At 41.7% G+C, this 18,698-nt stretch overlaps 1 protein-coding gene across 2 annotated transcripts in view; it reads left to right on the top strand.

Annotated features, from left to right (window-relative positions):
• The window catches only part of mmd2a (monocyte to macrophage differentiation-associated 2a), a 77,407-nt gene that overhangs the window by 27,660 nt on the left and 31,049 nt on the right, over positions 1-18,698 (top strand). For both annotated transcript variants that reach the window (XM_069904757.1, XM_069904756.1), the window contains exon 3: positions 9,495-9,576. In XM_069904757.1, the coding sequence (XP_069760858.1) occupies positions 9,499-9,576 (78 nt within the window). In that variant the 5' untranslated portion in view covers positions 9,495-9,498. The remainder of the gene's footprint in view (positions 1-9,494; positions 9,577-18,698) is intronic.

Here is an 18,698-nt window from a genome sequence, read left to right as displayed (position 1 = left end):
CATGATGGACGAGAGGATTTCCACAGAAATCTAATGATTTTTCACATTTATTTTTCACATCTGGCCTTTCTCCAGTCCAAATGCTGATGGGTTGATGCATATGTATCAACCTTCCAATGCTTGAAAAGGTGTTGGTGCTAAAAGGAGCACACAAGGTCAAACAAGCTAAAGTGGAAGAGAAAGTAAAACAGAAACAGTATCTTGATAAGACTACGAAAAGCTGACCAGTCCTGAAGCCTGGAGTTCAAGTGCAAATCCGAGATTACAATTCTGGCACATGGTCCATGCAAGGATATGTTCAAGAGGAAATAGATTCACATTCCTACCAGATGGAGACAGAGGGAGGGACACCTCTGAGAAGGAACTGCGTGGATCTATAACCACAATCCATGGTCGTGACCCGTCACCTGTCAGTTCTCAAAAGGGTCCAGCACCTGTAGAAAAGGAGCAAGTTGTTCAGAGTTCACAGGAAGACACAAACACTAATGCTGCAAATGCAAGCAATACATTGGTGGAAACATATACCAGTCCAAAAAGGACTGTTAAACCACATTAGAGACTAATTGAAAGCTGCTGAGTGGAAAGAGACTGGCCACAGAATGTAGATACTCTTGTTATGTAGTTATGTAGATATAATATTGTGTTTGTGGATTTTTTTTCTTTTTTTTAAAAGAAAGGGGGAAAGATGTGTTATTACACGTGTATAATAAAGAACTACATTTCCTAGCAGGCAATGTGCGCGGTTGGCATGGGAACAAAAGTAGACTACGACAGAAGTCAAGTGCATTGTTGGTTCGAGCAGCTAAAAAAAATAAAGTTGTTTCAGCATTAAAACCATGTAAGGTTGTTCTTCTTCAAGGAACAAACATAATACTCTCATCTTCTCTTGCCTTGCCTAAGCGTGCCAAGAGAATGAAAACAAAACCATATCTAAAATCATTTTGCCTCAATGCATTTTCTTGCATATCAACCAGGAAGTTACTTTCTGATGACTATCAGGCTTAGAGAGCAGCAGTGCAGGCTTCCCAATGGTATTGATTGGTGAGAACATGGCAGATGACCTGCTTGTTTCTTTATTTAGTTGTGGCATCGACCAAACAAGCAGCAGACTAATCTCAATTTGCCATCTTGGCCAAGGAGCTTGAACAAATACTCAACAATCAGAAGTGGGGACCTATAATTTTTAATGATTAAAAATTAATGACTGAAAAATCTGGAGGTCTGAGTCCTGTGCTCCAAACCCATTAGGCTGATTTATAACTTGATGCCAACCAAGGCCCTGAGCTGGAAGTGCATTTTTGATATATATTTTTAAATATATGAAATGAAATATGAGAAGCTGGAGGTGGGGATTTTTCACCTTGCCCATAGATTACATACTAACTCCATTTCAACCGCTCTTTATTTCCACTGATACCTTAAGAGGCGTCTGGAGTAGAGCAAGCAGTAAAGTAATATATCTCTGTCTTGTTCTCCTCCCCAGCTGGAGTTAAAATCAGTATTTCCTGTAAGGGATATCCCCCTCTCTGGAGCAGAAATCAAAAGATCAAGAATCACGCAAGATATTGAGACATGTTGCAGCCCCAATAAATTTTATTTACCAATTAATTATTCCTGAAAGGAAGCTATAGATTTTCATCCAGTGTTATAGTAAACAATGCAAGGCTTTTTCCATGTTAAGCTAGAAAGCTTACTCCTTGATGCTCTCTTGTTCAGAAATATATTTGCTTCTTTTTCCAAATATGCTGCAGTGCAAATTTTTTTAGGCGCCAGAGCTGACAAAGTGCCTGCCATTTCCTATATCCTCTGTCTATAAATGTCATACCCAATTTGTGCTCATTGCATGAATGGGGCAAGGAAGTTGCCTAATATATGAAATGAACAGGTACACAAATTGGATGTAACTAAACCGAAATGAAATAAATATATGAATTCCTGAATTCCACAGAAATATAGTGATAGTTAAGACATTAACAAGATTACAGCCTTATCACTGCAAATCAGTGTATAACTGGTACAATAAAATACATAATACCTATTTTAATGATATGACGAAGTATTGCACGGTTGCACTCACTAATTATCTGCAGAAGTCTGGTAAATTAATTCCAGTGAGGAAAGGATTGTCTAATCCCCAAAATGCGTCAAGTCTCTGGCCCTTGCTTTCTCAAGTCTCTCCCTTGTTTCTTTTTAAAATGCCACCTCTCTTTCTGTACAAATCTTGAGTTTGTCCTATCTCTCCACATCACGAGTTTCTCTCTCTATGACTGTCTGTCCTGGTCATTCTTTCTTCCTCCACCCAAATCCTCAGGTCACAACTCTCATCATTCCTATTCCATGTCTTTCCTGCACCTCTTGCATCTATCTAGACCAGGTCTCCCTCCAACCTGGATTTGTCCCTCTCTCTCACTGTGATATCCCTTTGTTCATTCTTCTCATTCCCCCCCCCCCCATCCCCCCACTTGATTTGGGTCTCTGTAGAAATCTCCCTATCTATCCCAGGACTCGCTCTCTCTTTCTTGTCCCAAAGCTCACTCTATCCCTATCCTGGGTCCCACTCCATTCCATGTATCTCCCTCTCTGATCTTCCCCTCTCATCCTAGTGTTACACTATTCAAGGTTTTTTGATCTATCTCCACAGTTTCTATCTATCCCAGGACTCTCTCTTTCTCTCATATTTCTATCTCCTGGGGTTCCTCACTCTGTCTTGCATCACTCTATCTCAAGTCTCCTATCTCACCCCACATCTCTCCCTTTTTCCCAGGTCTTTCACTCTCTAAACTCACCAGTACAACTTTGACCCCAGCCAAAGGTCCCTCCTCTCCGACAACTGCCGAGAAATAAAAAATATAATTTTTACTTGAGGGCTAATTTTAAATAGAATACTATTATTGGTTTGATCCATTCTGTAAGTGGCTAGCACAGCTGATTTGATAGAGGTGGATGACACACGGGTGAGACAGGATATCAGAGGCTTTGCTGCCAGGACCTTAGCGTATGGCTCCAACCAGATGGCGACGTCCATCTCCATGTAAATAAAATGACATTTAGGAGGACTGCAGTGTCCTCACTCACGTACGTTGGAGTACAGGGACAGTAGAGAGTATCCCTCAACTTGCAGTCTGGCCTCACCACCATTTCTGATTCACTAATGCCTGTGTGTGCCAAATGGAAAATTGGGAAGCAGACAGTATTCTGACTTAAATTCTAAAACTTGTTGGGAGAGGAATGTTCATTCAAATCGATAATCACATCCCCCTCGTTCATGGAGAAGTTTATCTTTTTTATTTTACAGAGGTGCCGGAGTGGTGCACCACTGAGCTCCAGCAGCACTGCACCCCTGGCTGTTTTTCTCTGCTTTATTTATTTGGGTCTGCTTCTAGCTGCTGCTATATTTGGGGATTTTCCAGTTCTGATAGTTCTTTTTTTAATTTTTTTAAATTTTTCACACTATGAACTATATTAACCAAAATACACACAAACATTTCCCTCTTGAATATACACAATCATTTTCTCCCTTTTTTCCCCCCTCCCTTCCCTCCCTCCTTCCCACCCCCTCCCTACCCACTGAATGTTCAACATATAAACCCATTAAACAATGTCATCACACAATGAATCTTCATGTCTTTGTGTTTTTATTTCAGTGGCAGACAGCATGCTGAACGTGTCCTGCCCTTTTGGCCGATTGAAGGCTACAATTGGTCTTGTTGACTATGTAATCTCTACAAGTATCCTAGACACAGTAGGCAATGATCATCAAACTCTCTTATTATATTACTTCTAGGTTCTTCCCTTCAATTGCATTAATTTACAAAATCAATTCTTCATTAAAAAGCAAGCAAAATAAATGCCATTTCAAAAGTCCAAAATGTTGCAGTTCAAATGGTTGAGGCTGTGTTGTCATAGATAAATATTTTGAGTAAGTCGTTTAGGAAGCTTATCCCAGAATTTATACAGTTAGTTTTTAAAGTTCATATGTGTTTTTTTTTCTCGTAGAATATGGTTGATTTAATTGTGTTGGAATGTTTCAGTCCCTCTGGTTTGTGGAAATGTTTTACTTCCGACCAATCAGAAAGTATTTAATTAAAACAAAAATTAATTATTTAGTTCCTTAAGATGTGATGAGAAGGCAAAGATGAATCAATTACTTGACCAGAACTCCATCCATCCCCATAAAACCTTCACTCACCCCGACTTCATTCCAGTACCATTCGAAGATCCACTGTGGCAATTCACCAAGGTATCTTCAATGACACATTCTAAATCTTATTTCTTCTACCTAGGATTATAAAGGCAACAGGATCTTGGGAATGGTGCCACCTCCAAGATCCCAAATGAATAAATACAAAAACAAAATATTGTGAATTATTTAGCTTTTGTATAGCATCCCATAAAAACATATTCTCTGTCCTCATATTTTCTTGTATTATAATCCAGTTCAGCTCATTCGTATACACCAAGAGTGTGCCCCAAAGCTATTTAAATAAAGAGGATGTTATAGCCAAGTCTGATACACTCCACTGTCCTTTTTTCCCAATTCTGTTCTCCCATATACTCACACATTCATACTTCTTAGCAGGTCAAGTTAAAGTGTCCTTAATCTGAAGCATTGCCATTACATTTTCCCACCTACGGCTTGGATGGGACCAGCAAACTCAAAAGAGGCCAAGAATTGATGGTGCAGTATTTTGGAACTGTGCAGAATATTTGTTCAGTAAGCTATCGAGGAAGATGAAAACATAGCGTTGTGCCTTGAAAAATCACAATTATGTGAAAAAGAGCAATTTTGTGCAAGTTTCTGGGTGTCTCAGTGCCAGTTGCTAACATTACCTTCTTGATTGTGGGTAAGATTGCATTTGCTGGTTCTAGCCACATTTGCCCAAGTTGGAAGTGCCCTAAATCCTTTATCAGCAAGATTTTTACCATTGTCTGAATCATAACTAGTCATTCACTCACTATGCAAATGCCTTTTAATTATGCTAAAGCTCGGAGATGTTATTTAAAAGGTCACTCTACACTAAACATGAAGTCATTGTTAGACTGCTCAATCATAGTAGATTACTGTGCAGAGTGCACACTCAGATACTTTGCTGCAAGCCCTTCTACCTTCAACGTCCATTTGTCCAGACGTAACACCTCTTGATAGCACGGGCATGCATTATTGCTTCCTGGGTACCACAGTCACCCACAGGGACTACATCAAAAGAGTAGCACTTTCAATCATGGATCACAGGGATGGATCCACTGCTGAAGGAGGCAAATCTTAAAACGTTGAGCAGAAGATATCTTAAAACATCGAACATGAGTTTGCATTGTACCTGCACTGCTCTCAAATGGAAATGAAGTTCACCCCTCGCAATGTCCTAACCTCGTGGTCATTCCTGCTAACCTCTGGTGAAAAACATCACATGTTACACCGTTGCATTAGGGAGGTTATGAGGTCCAGATAGGGTGGCCATTCCAAAAAGAGGACATGGTTTTATATATATATAGTGCGTTTAAATTTAAAAAAAAAGAAAGAAAGATTCAACGGTATTGCAAAAACAACAAATGCAAACATAATGTGTATAAATATATAGTAACCAATGACCATGTTCTCCTTTTGGAATGGCTGCCCTAGACCATCCAGAAGACGGCCATCACTTCACAACCAGTCAGGCAGCGTCTGTGGAGAGAAAAGCAGAATTTTGTTGCATGTTGATGACCTTTCATCAAAATGAAAAATCAAGATTATTTTAGGTCACAGGGGAGTGGGAGTGGATGGAGGAAAGACTGGAGAGAACAAGGAGAATTTTAGGCTGGAGACCTGGATAGTTCAGGTGAAACAAATAATGTGGGTGCCATTAAATTTTTTTACTCCCTTAATTCACTGTAATCTACCCCTCTCTGAGCTCACAGCGTTCCCCTCACTAGGGTCTGGCATCAACACTGGCATTGGATTATTCTGTTCTCTCCCCATGGATGCTGTTTCCAGTATTTTTTTTCCTAGTGTATGGTGATCCAGTAAATTAACCTCCGACTCACATAGTCTGAATGTGATTTGACCATGGCTGGATCAGCAGGCCATCAGCAGGAGTAAAAGATGAAGACCACACCAGGATGACCAAAATGAGCTCCAGCAACTCAGTTCTCATCACAGTGAAGCCTTGAAATAATGTGAAAGTTCATATGCTGTCTTTTCTTCCATTGCATTTTGAATTAATCTCAGAAGTTGAATGTGTTTGTAGCAAGCAACTCTTCCAATTTAGAAATCCTAAAGATTCTCATTAAGTGGTCCATTCAGGAAAGCTATTTAGGTTCAATGCAGTTCAAGTTGCAGAGCCACTCAGTGAGATCAGGACACTATCCCCTTGATTGAATAGGACACAATAGATATCAGGGGCAAATGATCATTGTTTCATTTGATCAATAAATACACTCAATAGTTTAATCTGAAATCACCTCAAGTCTTTGACACTACTTGGCACAACAATCAGTAAAAACACTATGCTCTTTTCCCATTGATTCCTCTCCCACACAAAACATGATATTGCTACAATGGAGTGAAAAGCGTCAGGCAGATATCTTTCTACCCTTCTGAGATTCTTCTCTCAACAAAGACTTTTGAGTGACAAGGTATCCTGCAGAGCAGCAAGCTGCTGTCCCTGCAACACAGTTTAGGGTTCGCTGAGCTCTGGAGAACTGGGAGCCAGCGACTAAAGGAGTAGAATCCTGTTCCTTCAGCTCTTCTGTTTCTTTAACTATGCTATTGCTTTGCGCAGAAAAATGAATCACTTCCAAGGCCTAGAAGTTCACCTGTTGCATGTGATTGTGAATGTGTTTACAATATAGCTTTAAAAGATCTGTGATTTTTCTAATGCCCAAGCAAGCACTTTGACCATGCACTAATAATTATGTCATGGTGAAAGTTCTCACAAAGAATTCTTTTGCTTCTCATGACACAAGTGTGATAGTACAGATCTATCACCAATGTTAGGGGTCACGTCTCCAGAATGGAGGACCATCGCCTTCCCAAGATCGTGTTATATGGCGAGCTCTCCACTGGCCACCGTGACAGAGGTGCACCAAAGAAAAGGTACAAGGACTGCCTAAAGAAATCTCTTGGTGCCTGCCACATTGACCACCGCCAGTGGGCTGATATCGCCTCAAACCGTGCATCTTGGCGCCTCACAGTTTGGCGGGCAGCAACCTCCTTTGAAGAAGACCGCAGAGCCCACCTCACTGACAAAAGGCAAAGGAGGAAAAACCCAACACCCAACCCCAACCAACCAATTTTCCCTTGCAACCGCTGCAATCGTGTCTGCCTGTCCCGCATCGGACTTGTCAGCCACAAACGAGCCTGCAGCTGACGTGGACTTTTTACCCCCTCCATAAATCTTCGTCCGCGAAGCCAAGCCAAAGATCACCAATGTACATAGTGTATATAGTTACTGTATCTAGACTGTGCTTACAGCGATTGGCTGAGAGCTAAGCCACACCTATTGTTTGGGCCTTAAAGGGTTGTGTCCCTAGCCAGGTCGGATCATTCCGGACTGGTCGGCCACCTGTGAAGAGCTCCGGTCTTTTGCTAATAAAAGCCTTGGTTTGGATCAACAAGTCTTTGGTTCTTTCGACGAGCTCTACAACAAGTATCCTCAGAAATTGTTTCCTTATGATATTTGCATGAGAATGGATTATGGGCAAAAGCATATTGATGGTGTCTGTGTTAAACATATTGATGGTGTCTGTGTTCAAGTTAAGATATGTACTGATGTAAGAGTGCGAGAGTTCTGACATGGTTTAAGATGTGATAATAAGTGGATTTATTGCTCCTTGCATATTTATCCAGCCTCCTCTAAAATGCATCAGTGTTATTCACTCCATGTGGTAACAAGTTCCACATTTAACGCCAGTGTGGCCAAATATATTTCTCCAGAATTCCTCATATGATTTATTGGTAATTATCTCATATTGGAAGTATCTGTTCTTCGATTCCTTTGCTCTAGAAGGGTGGCAGAAGGTCTACATTTGCAAAAAGGATTCAGTAGAAGAGCAGGATTGTCCCTGAAGGAAGTATTGTGTGTTGGAGTTGTGTTTTTGTCTTCTCATTTGTTGTTTGGTTGACAGAAGAAGCTGAGAATTAGTATGATCTATTTCAAAGAAGGACAAAGGCATCTTCATAGTTATTCTGAACAATATTCCATCAGCCTAAATCAGGGCTGGGCAACCTTTTACCATGTGCGGGCTGGATAGTATGTCAGTGGTTGAACAGCAGGCTGCACTGATACTACCAGTAATTAACAAAATAGTCATTTCAATTACTTCTTGCTTGGGGTCTCTTGGCTAATGACATAATCAGAGGATGCCATCTTTAAATTCAAGATGGTGGTGCACCACCGACCCTCCGCAGCAGCAGAAGGTAAAAAAAACTGCTGCTTTTCTTCTGAATAAAATATTTTTTTAAACTTGCTTTACCTCAGCAATTGATTCCCTGTGAGGCAAAGAATAAGCCAGGATATACCAGTGTAGTTTATTTTTAATGTTCCCTCCTACCCCCCCTTCCTCTTCATACTTGCATTTCTGCTTCCCATCGTGCTTTCTCCATCTCGAAACATGCCCACTCGTGCTAAACGAAGTGCAAAATCCCTATCACGATGTACGCATCAGGCTCACCATGGTTTTCCAAGGCAATTTTCTCCAGTGCCACCTAAGCCAAGCTTGGACAGCCCCCGTTGCCTTCCCAGCCATCTGCCTGCCCATTCTATTGCTCATCCCCCTGCCAAATAGTAGGAGCCCCATTGATTGGCTGAGATGCACTAAGACTTTTGTACTGGGTTATGGGCCAGATAAATTTGGATCCAGGCTGGGGTTGCCTGCTCCTGGCCTAGATCAACAACAAGGAAATTTGCTGTTTATGCTATCTTTTTTTAACGAACATTAACACAATAATTAATTGGCTGTTAAATGTTTATTACATCCTGTAGATGTGAAAAAAGTGCAAATCTTTCTTTTTCCAGTGCAAGACCTTGCACTAATGCTAATTGGTACTTATCCATAATATTTCAAGTAAAAAATGTGTCCAGGACTTTGCAACAACATGGTTCACTGGTCAGAAATAATATTTTTGCTTGTATTTGACCTTTAACTTCAAAGAATATACTACGCACAATAAAATGAAATGGACCCTGAACTACATGCAGAAGACAAACAAAACTTCAATTTCAGATCTCGCTGGATCACTCTGGCAATAGGAAGTGTCAAGTAATAAATTTGGATCATGGAGCTTGTAATTTTGTCTTGTGCATTGCATTAATGCATTGGTGAGCTTTAGAGATAGCTAATTTATGTTCAGTCTTGGCATTATTCAGGATAAACGGGAGAATGTACATCTCAATTCAATTAACAGCTGAATTTGTTTGGAGAAAAACAGTCATCTGAGGAAAAGGGTGGAGAAACGACACAAACGTGACAAATGAGATGCCCTTTCATAGATCAAGATGTTATTTCCTTTACAGATTTATGAATAGCAGAGTTCCCGCCAATCGGAGGTATGAACCAACAGAGTCTGAACATGCGGCAAACTGTGCTACACATGCAGTGAGTATACGGGTACTTTTAGTTCACTAATAAGAAAGAGTAATCTAGGAAATTACAGGCCAGTAAACCTCACATCAGTCAGAGGGAAACTATTGAAAAGGATACTTATGGAGAGGATTTATTCACTGCTAGGAACGTCATGGCCAGATTAGGGACATGGCTTTGAGATGGTCAGGTCATGTTTTACCAGTCTGGTTGAGCCTTTTGATGAGAGGACAAAGATAGTGGATGTAAGACATTTGACAAGGTATGCTGATTCAGACGGTATCGATACGTCCGATCCGTGGTGGGTCAATAGTTTGTACACAGAATTGGCTGGGCCATAGGAGACAAAGGGTAGTGGTGGAAGGCTGTTATTGAGGCTGGAGACCTATGACCAGTTAAGTGCCGCAGGAATCGATGTTTGCACCCTGGTGTTTGCGATTATATCGAAGTGACTTGGATAGGTGGCTGGGTTAGTAAATTTGAAGATGATACAAAGATTGGTAAAGTTATGGCCAGGGGAGAAAGTTATCAAAGAATACAGTAGGATGTAGATCAGTTACAGATATGGGCAGATAAGTGGCAGATAAAGTTAAATCCAGTCAAGTGTGAAGTGATTCACTTTGGGGTGCCAAGTGTAATGGGAATATATATAATTAACAGAGGGCTCTTTGAAGTGCAGAGGGATTTGGGGGGGGGGGGTCCAGATCCATAGGCCATGCAAACAGCCAGGTGGTAAAGAAGGCATATAGTGGGCTGGGCTTTATTGGATGAGGCATTGAGTATAAAATTAAGGTGGCCATGTTACAACTATATAAAATTTTGGTTAGGCTGCACTTGAATACTATACGCATTTCTGGTCTCCCCATTATAGGAATGATGTTGAGGTATGGAAGAGTTTTACAAGATGTTGCCTGGTTTCGAGGGTATGAGTTATGAAGAAAGATTGGACAAACTCAGGTTGTTTACTCGAGAGCATAAGAGACTGAGAGGATAGAAATTTATAAAATCATGATAGCCATTAATAGGGTCGGCAATTAGAATCTTTTCCCCAGGGCAAAATGTCACACAATAGATGACGTGCACTTAAGGTGAGCGGGAGAGATGTGCAGGGCAAATATTTTGCACAGGTGCCTGGAACAGGCTGTCAGAAATACTGGTGGAAACAGATATAATAGGAGCCCTCAAAAGTCTTCTTGAATTAAGAGAATCGAATCCATCAAGTGCAATCAGCAGAATTTTGGTTTGATTTTGACATCATGTTCGGCACAGTCACATAGGCTGGCAGGTCTGTCCCTGTGCTGTACTGTTCTATATAATTGTGATGCACTGCATTGCAATCTCAAACTATGAAGGCCGTACTACGGGCTTTAATTAGCTTAAAACTTGCACACAAGGTTCAGTATCCCTTCTGGCTCCATGCGCTCTACTGCCTACACAAGGGCCGGTGTGAGCCTTTATATGGGACTGGTGATTGGCAGGTGGAGCCAGCCTCCTAGGTTACCTCCCCGCTGGTACAGTGGGTCGCCCCCTGGAGTAGGCAGGTAGGAATGCAGACAGGCTCAGGCAGTCACAGACAGTCCGGTGGTCGTGTCACCACAGTAACTGAGGGTAAAAAAAAAACCTGAATTTCTTACCAAGTCCAGTGTATTACAACCATTGCCAATTTAACCGATTTGTACTGATTATGTTAGCCGCTTTCTTACTAAATGTATTGCACTGGCTTTCATTCCCCCCGACACTACATAAAACATTACAGCCCAGGAGCAGGCTCTTAGTCCCACACTAATTGATTTGAATTACATTGCTTCGTATCTGGCATCAGTATCCTGGTCAAAATTGTTAATGAATTATTTATTAACCTTTAGAGGAGTGCTGCTCAGTTTAAAATCAAAAGTAAATCAACTGATTTAATATTAATAGGTGGAATATCTTTGGTAAATTGAAAGAAAAAGTTTAAAAGAATAGTGGAGGTGGGGTGGTGAGTTTATAATGATGCCTCGGGGTGGAGGAGGGGGGGGCTGTTTGACAACATTAGACATTTAGTATGTATGTGGGTAGTGATGAAGACCTTGTTCAGGTGCTTGATGGGTGGGGTAAATGAGACTCACTGTATTGTGTGGCAGAGGAAAGTCAGACTTTGTGTGGGAAATTCCAGCTTCCCAGAGTTCCACAGTGTTCTCATGAATCAGAAGGCTGTGGATTCAGGTCCTTCTTCACTTAGACAAAGAATATTACAGCAGGGGAATGCTCCTCTTGCATAATGTAGGTCATCAGGGAAGCCAGCAGTATCCCTGACGACGTCATCTGCGAGAAGTGCATCCAGCTGCAGCTCCTGACAAGCTGAGTTAAGGAACTGGTTGAATGAACTCCAGATCATTCGAGAGGCCGAGGAGGTGATAGACAGGAGTTACAGGAACACTATCGCACCTGGGAGGCAGGAGGAAGGTAGATAGGTGACAGTCAGGAAAGGGAAAGGGAACAGGCAGGTAATGCAGGGAACCCCTGTGGCCGTCCTCCTCAACAACAAGTATACCATTTTGGATACTGTTGGGAGGGATGATCTACACCCTGGAGATCAGGTCTCTGGCACAGAGTCTGGTCCTATGGCTAAGAAGGGAAGGGAGGAGAAGAGGCGAGCTGTAGTGATAGGAGATTCCACAGTTAGGAGGACAAATAAGAGGTTCTGTGGAAGAGATGGAATATCCAAGATGGTATGTTGCCTCCCTGGTGCCAGAGTCCGAGATATCTCAGATCAAGTTCACGGCATTCTCGGGGGGAGGGTGAGCAGCCAGATGTTGTGGTCCATGTAGGGACCAATGATGTGAGTAGGAAGGGTGTGGAGATCCTGCAAGGAGAGTTCAGGGAGTTAGGCACTAGGTGAAGGACAGTACCTTCAGGGTAGTGATCTCAGGATGCTACCTGTGCTATGTGCTAGTGAGGTTAGAAATAAGAGGATAATGCAGCTTAGTACGTGGCTAAATACATGGTGTAGGAGGGAGGGCTTCAGGTTTCTAGATCATTGGGCTCTCTTCCAAGGAAGGTGAGACCTATTCTGATGTATCTGAACTGGAAGGGGACAAATATCCTTGCAGGAAGGTTTGCTAGTGCTGCTCTGGAGGATTTAAACTAGATTTGCAGGGGGAGGGGAACCAGAGTGCCAGTGCAGATAGAGGAGGGAAAAGCTGATGTTAAAATTGCATGGACCATTAGAAGTCATCGAGTTGTACGTGGTGGAAATGTTCTCTGGTGCATCTATTTCAATGCTAGGAGTATTGTAAGGAAAGGCAGACAACCTTAGAGTATGGATTGGCATGTGGAATTATGACATTCTGACCATTATGAAACTTGGTTGCAGGAGGAGCAGGACTGGCAGCTTACTGTTCCGGCTTGCATTGCTTTAGATGCGATAGAAAGTGGGGGGGGGGGGGGGTGATGAACGGGGGAGGAGTGACATTGCTCATCAGGGAATATATTACAGATGTGCTCAGGCAGGACAAGCTGGAAGGCTCGTCTACTGAGACTATATGGGTGGAGCTGAGGAACAGGAAAGGTATGACGACAGTCATGGGGTTGCATAATAGACTGCGCAATATTCACCGAGAATTGGAGGAGCAAATCTGCAAAGAGATAGCAGACAGCTGCAGGAAACATGAGGTTGTGATAGTAGGAGATTTTAACTTTCCACATTTAAGAACATCTCTACAATCTCCATCAGAGCTGGAGCAACACAGGGTTGTGTTCTTAGCCTCCTGCTTTACTCACTTTACACCAACAAATGTGCAGCTCAGTACGACAATAACATCATCTACAAATTTACCAGTGAATCCACGATATTAGGTGTATAAAGAGAGGGGGTGAGTCAACATACAGGAGAGAGATAGAAAACTTGGCTGAATGGTGCACCAACAACAACCTTGCACTCAATGTCACCAAAACTAAGGAGCTGACTGTTGACTTCAAGAAAGGAAAGCCAGAGGTTTACAATCCAATGATCATTGGGGGAATTAGAGATGGAGAGGGGGGAGTCACTATCTCAGAGGATTTTTCCTGGACCCAACACATTGATGGCATCATGAAGAAAGAATGTCAGCACCTCTATTTCCTCAGGAGTTTGCAGAGGTTTGATATGATATCTGAAACCCTGGCAAATTTCTACAGAGGAATGGTGAAAAATGTGCAGATCGCCTGCATCATGGTCTGGTATAGGAACGCCAATATCCCTGAGTGTAAAGCTCTGCAAAAGGTAGTGGACACAGCCCAGGTCATCACAGGTAAAACTCTCCCCACTATTGAGTACATCTCAAGGGAATGCTGTCATTGGAGGGCAGCAGCAATCATCAAAGACCCACATCACCCAGCACACACTCTGTTCTTGCTGCTGCCATCAGGAAAGAGGTCTAGGTGCCACAAGACTCCCACCACCAGGTTCAGGAACAGCTGCTGTCCCTCCACCATCAGAATCCTCAACAACAAACTCAATCAGAGACTCATTTAAGGACTCTCACTTTATTGATTTTCTTTTTGCCCTCTCTGTATTGCATTATCTGTTTATAGTTTTTTAATTTGTTTACATGTTTACACTGTGTACAGTTTATTTTTGCATTACCTATTACTGTAATTCTGCCGTGACTGCAGGAAAAAAGTATCTCAGGGTTGTATGATGTCATGTATGCACTCTGACAATAAACCTGAAATTGTCTGGGACTCTCATACTGTACAGGTACTCCCCAACATATGTCCATGTTCTGTTCTGTATGACCGGTTGTATCTCGGAATGGACCTATGTCTGAATTGCCCTGTATTCCTTAATAATTTGTCAAATACAACATGGCAGCCACTAAGGCCAACTCTCACGAGAGGTTGGCCACCAGCCAGCTCAGATTTTCCTTAGATAGGCTCGATTTTCAATATAATCACATAAATTTTATATTTTTCTTTCATTTTAAGTCAAGGATCCAATGCCGTTTTATTAAAAAAAAGTGATTTGGAACACCTGTGCAGATTGCCGTTGCTGGGGAGGGATAGATTGAGGACACAGGGAGAGCAACGGCAATCTGCACAGGCATTTCAAATCAGAACACCATTTGCGAGGTGATGCCTCTGCTTCTAGTTAGCCAGTGCTACCTCGGCTCCTGGCAGCATTGGGGACGTCAGCCTCCTGGACTGGCTGGAGGGATATTGTGGATATAGTTTGGAAGAAGAGAGAGGGGTATAACAGGTATAGGCAACTTGGAACTCCCAGCGGCAGTAGGGAAGTGGGTCCCCCAGCAGGAGTGGGGACGTTGGCCTCCCGGCAGGGTGGCTGTTTCCTGTACACCATTTTAAAAAAAACTTTGGACTTACGTGCGGATGAACGCAAGTCACATCGGTCTAAAGCCGGGGAGTACCTGTATAAGGACTGGATGGCTTAGAGTTTGTCAAATATGTTCAGGAAGGTTTTCTAAATCAAAATATAGAGGTACCATCTAAAGAGAGTGCAATACTGGATCTCCTATTAGGGAACGAGACAGGACAGGTGACAAAGGTATGTCTAGGGGAACATTTTGGGTCCAGTTATTGCCGTTAGTTTCAAGTTAATTATAGAGTTTTATATACTACGTGTATAACTTTTAAAATAACTTTTGAATTGAATGTAATATAATTATTATTGTTTAAAATTTGTAAATAAAATACTTTTTAAAAAGTTAATTATGGAGAAGGATAGGTCTAAGCCTCAGGTTGAGATTTTAAATTGGAGAAAAGACAATTTTGAGGAAATGAGAAGGGATCTGGAATGCATGGATTGGGATAAATTGTTTTCGGGAAAGGATGTGCAAGGTAAGTGGAGGATCTTAAAATTCGGAGAGTACAGAGTTTGTATGTTCCTGTACTATACAGATTAAAGAAGAGGAAATGTTTGTTGTCTTAAATCAAATAACGGTGGATAAATCCCCAGGGTCTGACAAGATATTCCCTTGGATCTTGAGGGAGGCTAGTGTAGAAATTGCAGGGGCTCTGGCAGAAATATTCAAAATGTCCTCAGCCACGAGTGTGGTGCCAGAGGATTGGAGGTTAGCGCACGTTGTTCTGTTGTTTAAAAAAGGCTCCAAAAGTAAACCTGGAAGTTATAGGCCGGTGAGCTTGATGTCATTAGTAGGTAAATTATAGGAAGGTGTTCTAAGAGATCAGATGTACAATTATTTGGATAGCCATGGACTGTTAGGGCTAGTCAACATGGCTTTGTCCATGGTAGGTCATGTTCAACCAAACTTGTAGAATATTTTGAGGAGGTTACCAGAAAAGATGACAAAGAAAAGGCTGTAGATGTTGTCTACATGGACTTTAGTTAGGTCTTTGACAAGATCCCGCATGGGATGTTAGGAAGTTTCAGACTCTAGGTATTTATGGTGAAGTGGTGAATTGGATTCGACAATGACTAGATGGGAGAAGCCAGAGATTTGTGATGGATTATTGCTTCTCATACCATGATTAGTAGTGTGCATCAGGGATCATTACTGGAACCATTGTTGTTGTCATCTATATCAATGATCTGGATGATAATGTGGTAAATTGGATCAGCAAGTTTGCAGATGACACTAAGATTGGAGGCGTTGTGGACACTGAAAAAGATTTTAAAAGCTTGCAGAGGGATCTGGACCAGCTGGAAAAATGGGCTGAAAAATAGCAGATGGAATTGAATACAGATAAGTGTGAGGTTTTGCATTTTAGAAGGAAAAATCAAGAAAGGACATACACAGTAAATGGCAGGAGTGCAGTAGAACAGAGGGATCTGAAAATACAGATATATAATTCCCTGAAAGTGGCATCACAGGTGATTAGGGTTGTTAAGAGAGATTTTGGCATTATGGCCTTCATTATTCAAAGTATTGAGTTTAGGAGTTAGGATGTTATGGTAAGGTTGTATAAGATATCAGTGAGGCCAAATTTGGAGTATTGTGTGTAGGTTTGGTCACCTAACTACAGGAAAGTTATCAATAAGATAGAAAGAGTGCAGCAACGATTTACTAGGATGTTGACAGACTTCAGGAACCGAGTTTCGGGGAAGGTTAAACAGGTTAGGACTTTATTCCCTGGAGTGTAGAAGAACGAGGGGAGATTTGATAGATGTATTTAAGATTATGAGGAAGGTTAGACAGAGTAAATGTAGATAGGCTTTTTCCATTGAGGGAAGGTGAGATACAAACTGGAGGATTATGGGTTAAGTGTGTAAGGGAAAAGGTTTATTGGGGGACATGAGGGGGAACGTCTTCACACAGAGAGTGGTGGGAGTCTGCAATGAGCTTCCAGCTGAAGTAGTAAAAGCAGGCTCAATTTTAACATTTAAGAGGAATTTGGACAGGTACATGGATGGGAGAGATATGGAGGGCTGTGGACTGGGTCCAGGTCAGTGGGACTAGGCAAAAAAAAAAGATTCAGCACAATGTTCTATGATTCTATGGTACAGCACAGTACAGACCCTTTGACCCACAATGTTACTATAGAAAAGTACTCAACAATCTAAACCTTCCACCACCACCCCGGCAATGCATTCAAAGCACCCCTACTCACTGTGTACAAAAGAATTATCCCTCATGTCTCCCCTAAAATTTCCTCCCTTCACCTTATACAGATGTCCTCTGGTACTTGCTACCGTCACCTGGGAAAAAGGTACTGGCTGTCCACCCTATCTATGTCTCTCATAATCTTGTAGACTTTTATTTATTCACCTCTCATTCTTCTTTGCTCCAAAGACAAAAGCCCTTGCCTCATAAGCCACATTTCCTAATCCAGGCAATATCCTGGTAAATCTTCTCTGCACCCTCACCAAAGTTTCCATATCCTTCTTGTATTGAGGCAACCAGAACTGAACAGAATATTTGACGTGTGGTATAACCCAATTTAGTTTGGAACCGCTACATTACCTCATGACTACTGAAGGCCAGCATAGCATATGCCTTCCTATCAACCTTCACGGCAACACGGTATAAGTACTCACAGCTGATAGAATAGTCAATGCCGAGTGCACCTCAGAATTTGGAATCCCTTGTGACAGCTACCTTAGAACCCATCTTATATTTCGGAAGGGTGTCGTATGTATGACCTAATTAAAATAGTCTTTCATTGAAAATATTAATCCAGGTTGAAAAGAAAACCTATAAAATGATTGTGTCTCAATAACCCAACATGACAAGCCATGGGAATTATTCATAATTTATCTCATTTGCAAAATAGTAAATTAAACATAATAAATGAGAAAATATTTTGGGTGCTTTGTGTGCACTTCTGGACTTTTGTTTGAATTCCCATACAAATCAATAGATCTGCACAGAGGCAAATCGGCAAATACAGTAACATCAGCTACCAGCTTGCTTTTTCCTCATACCTTGACGAAGGGCTCAGCCTTAACTTCCCATAGGTGCTGTGTTACCTGCTGACTGTCTCCAGCACTTTTGTGCATTGTGCTACAATCGCAGTATCTCCAAACATTCCTGTTTAACAGTAATATCAAACATTTGTTTTGATAACAGAGCACAGGAATATTCTATCTGGACAATGTGAGTGAATGGAACAGCCTTACTCACTGAAGAAAATATTTAGGTCTGCTACAATATTATTTAGATGTGAATAAGCCTTACCTGTGCCATCATCTAAGTTCTCTATTTTTTTTCCAGGTGGGATTTTTTTACACGTTCACTTCCTTTGTGATCTTTCCCATTGTACCTGTTTGCCTCATCTTCAGCTTCCTAAATTTCTCATGAAATCCCAGAGAGAACAGCATGGAAATAGGCCCTTCTGCACCACCCTTCAGCCTTCATTTTACACTAAATTTGCATTAATCTCATTTTCTTTTCTCCCCCTATTGTCATTACACTTCCCCATCCCCAAATTCTATAATTCATTTATGCATCAGGGATATTTGCCAACTATGTGTGTTTGGGTTGTGGAAGACAATTAGAAACCCACAGTCAAAGGGAACATGCAACCTTCACAAGGTCAGCATCCACTGGTCAGGATTGTACCTGGGTCTCTAGCACTGTGAGGCAATGGCTCTATTATAACTGCACCACAGTGTTACCCTAATTATCTCCTCCCTTATCCTTGTCCCAGTCTGATTCCTTCTTTCAACCTTCTTCATGATCATCTGCCTTCTATCCTCT

The sequence above is a fragment of the Narcine bancroftii genome, chromosome 12, assembly GCF_036971445.1.
Source record: "Narcine bancroftii isolate sNarBan1 chromosome 12, sNarBan1.hap1, whole genome shotgun sequence".
NCBI classification, from domain to species: domain Eukaryota; kingdom Metazoa; phylum Chordata; class Chondrichthyes; order Torpediniformes; family Narcinidae; genus Narcine; species Narcine bancroftii.
This window is presented reverse-complemented; position numbering and strand designations above follow the sequence as displayed.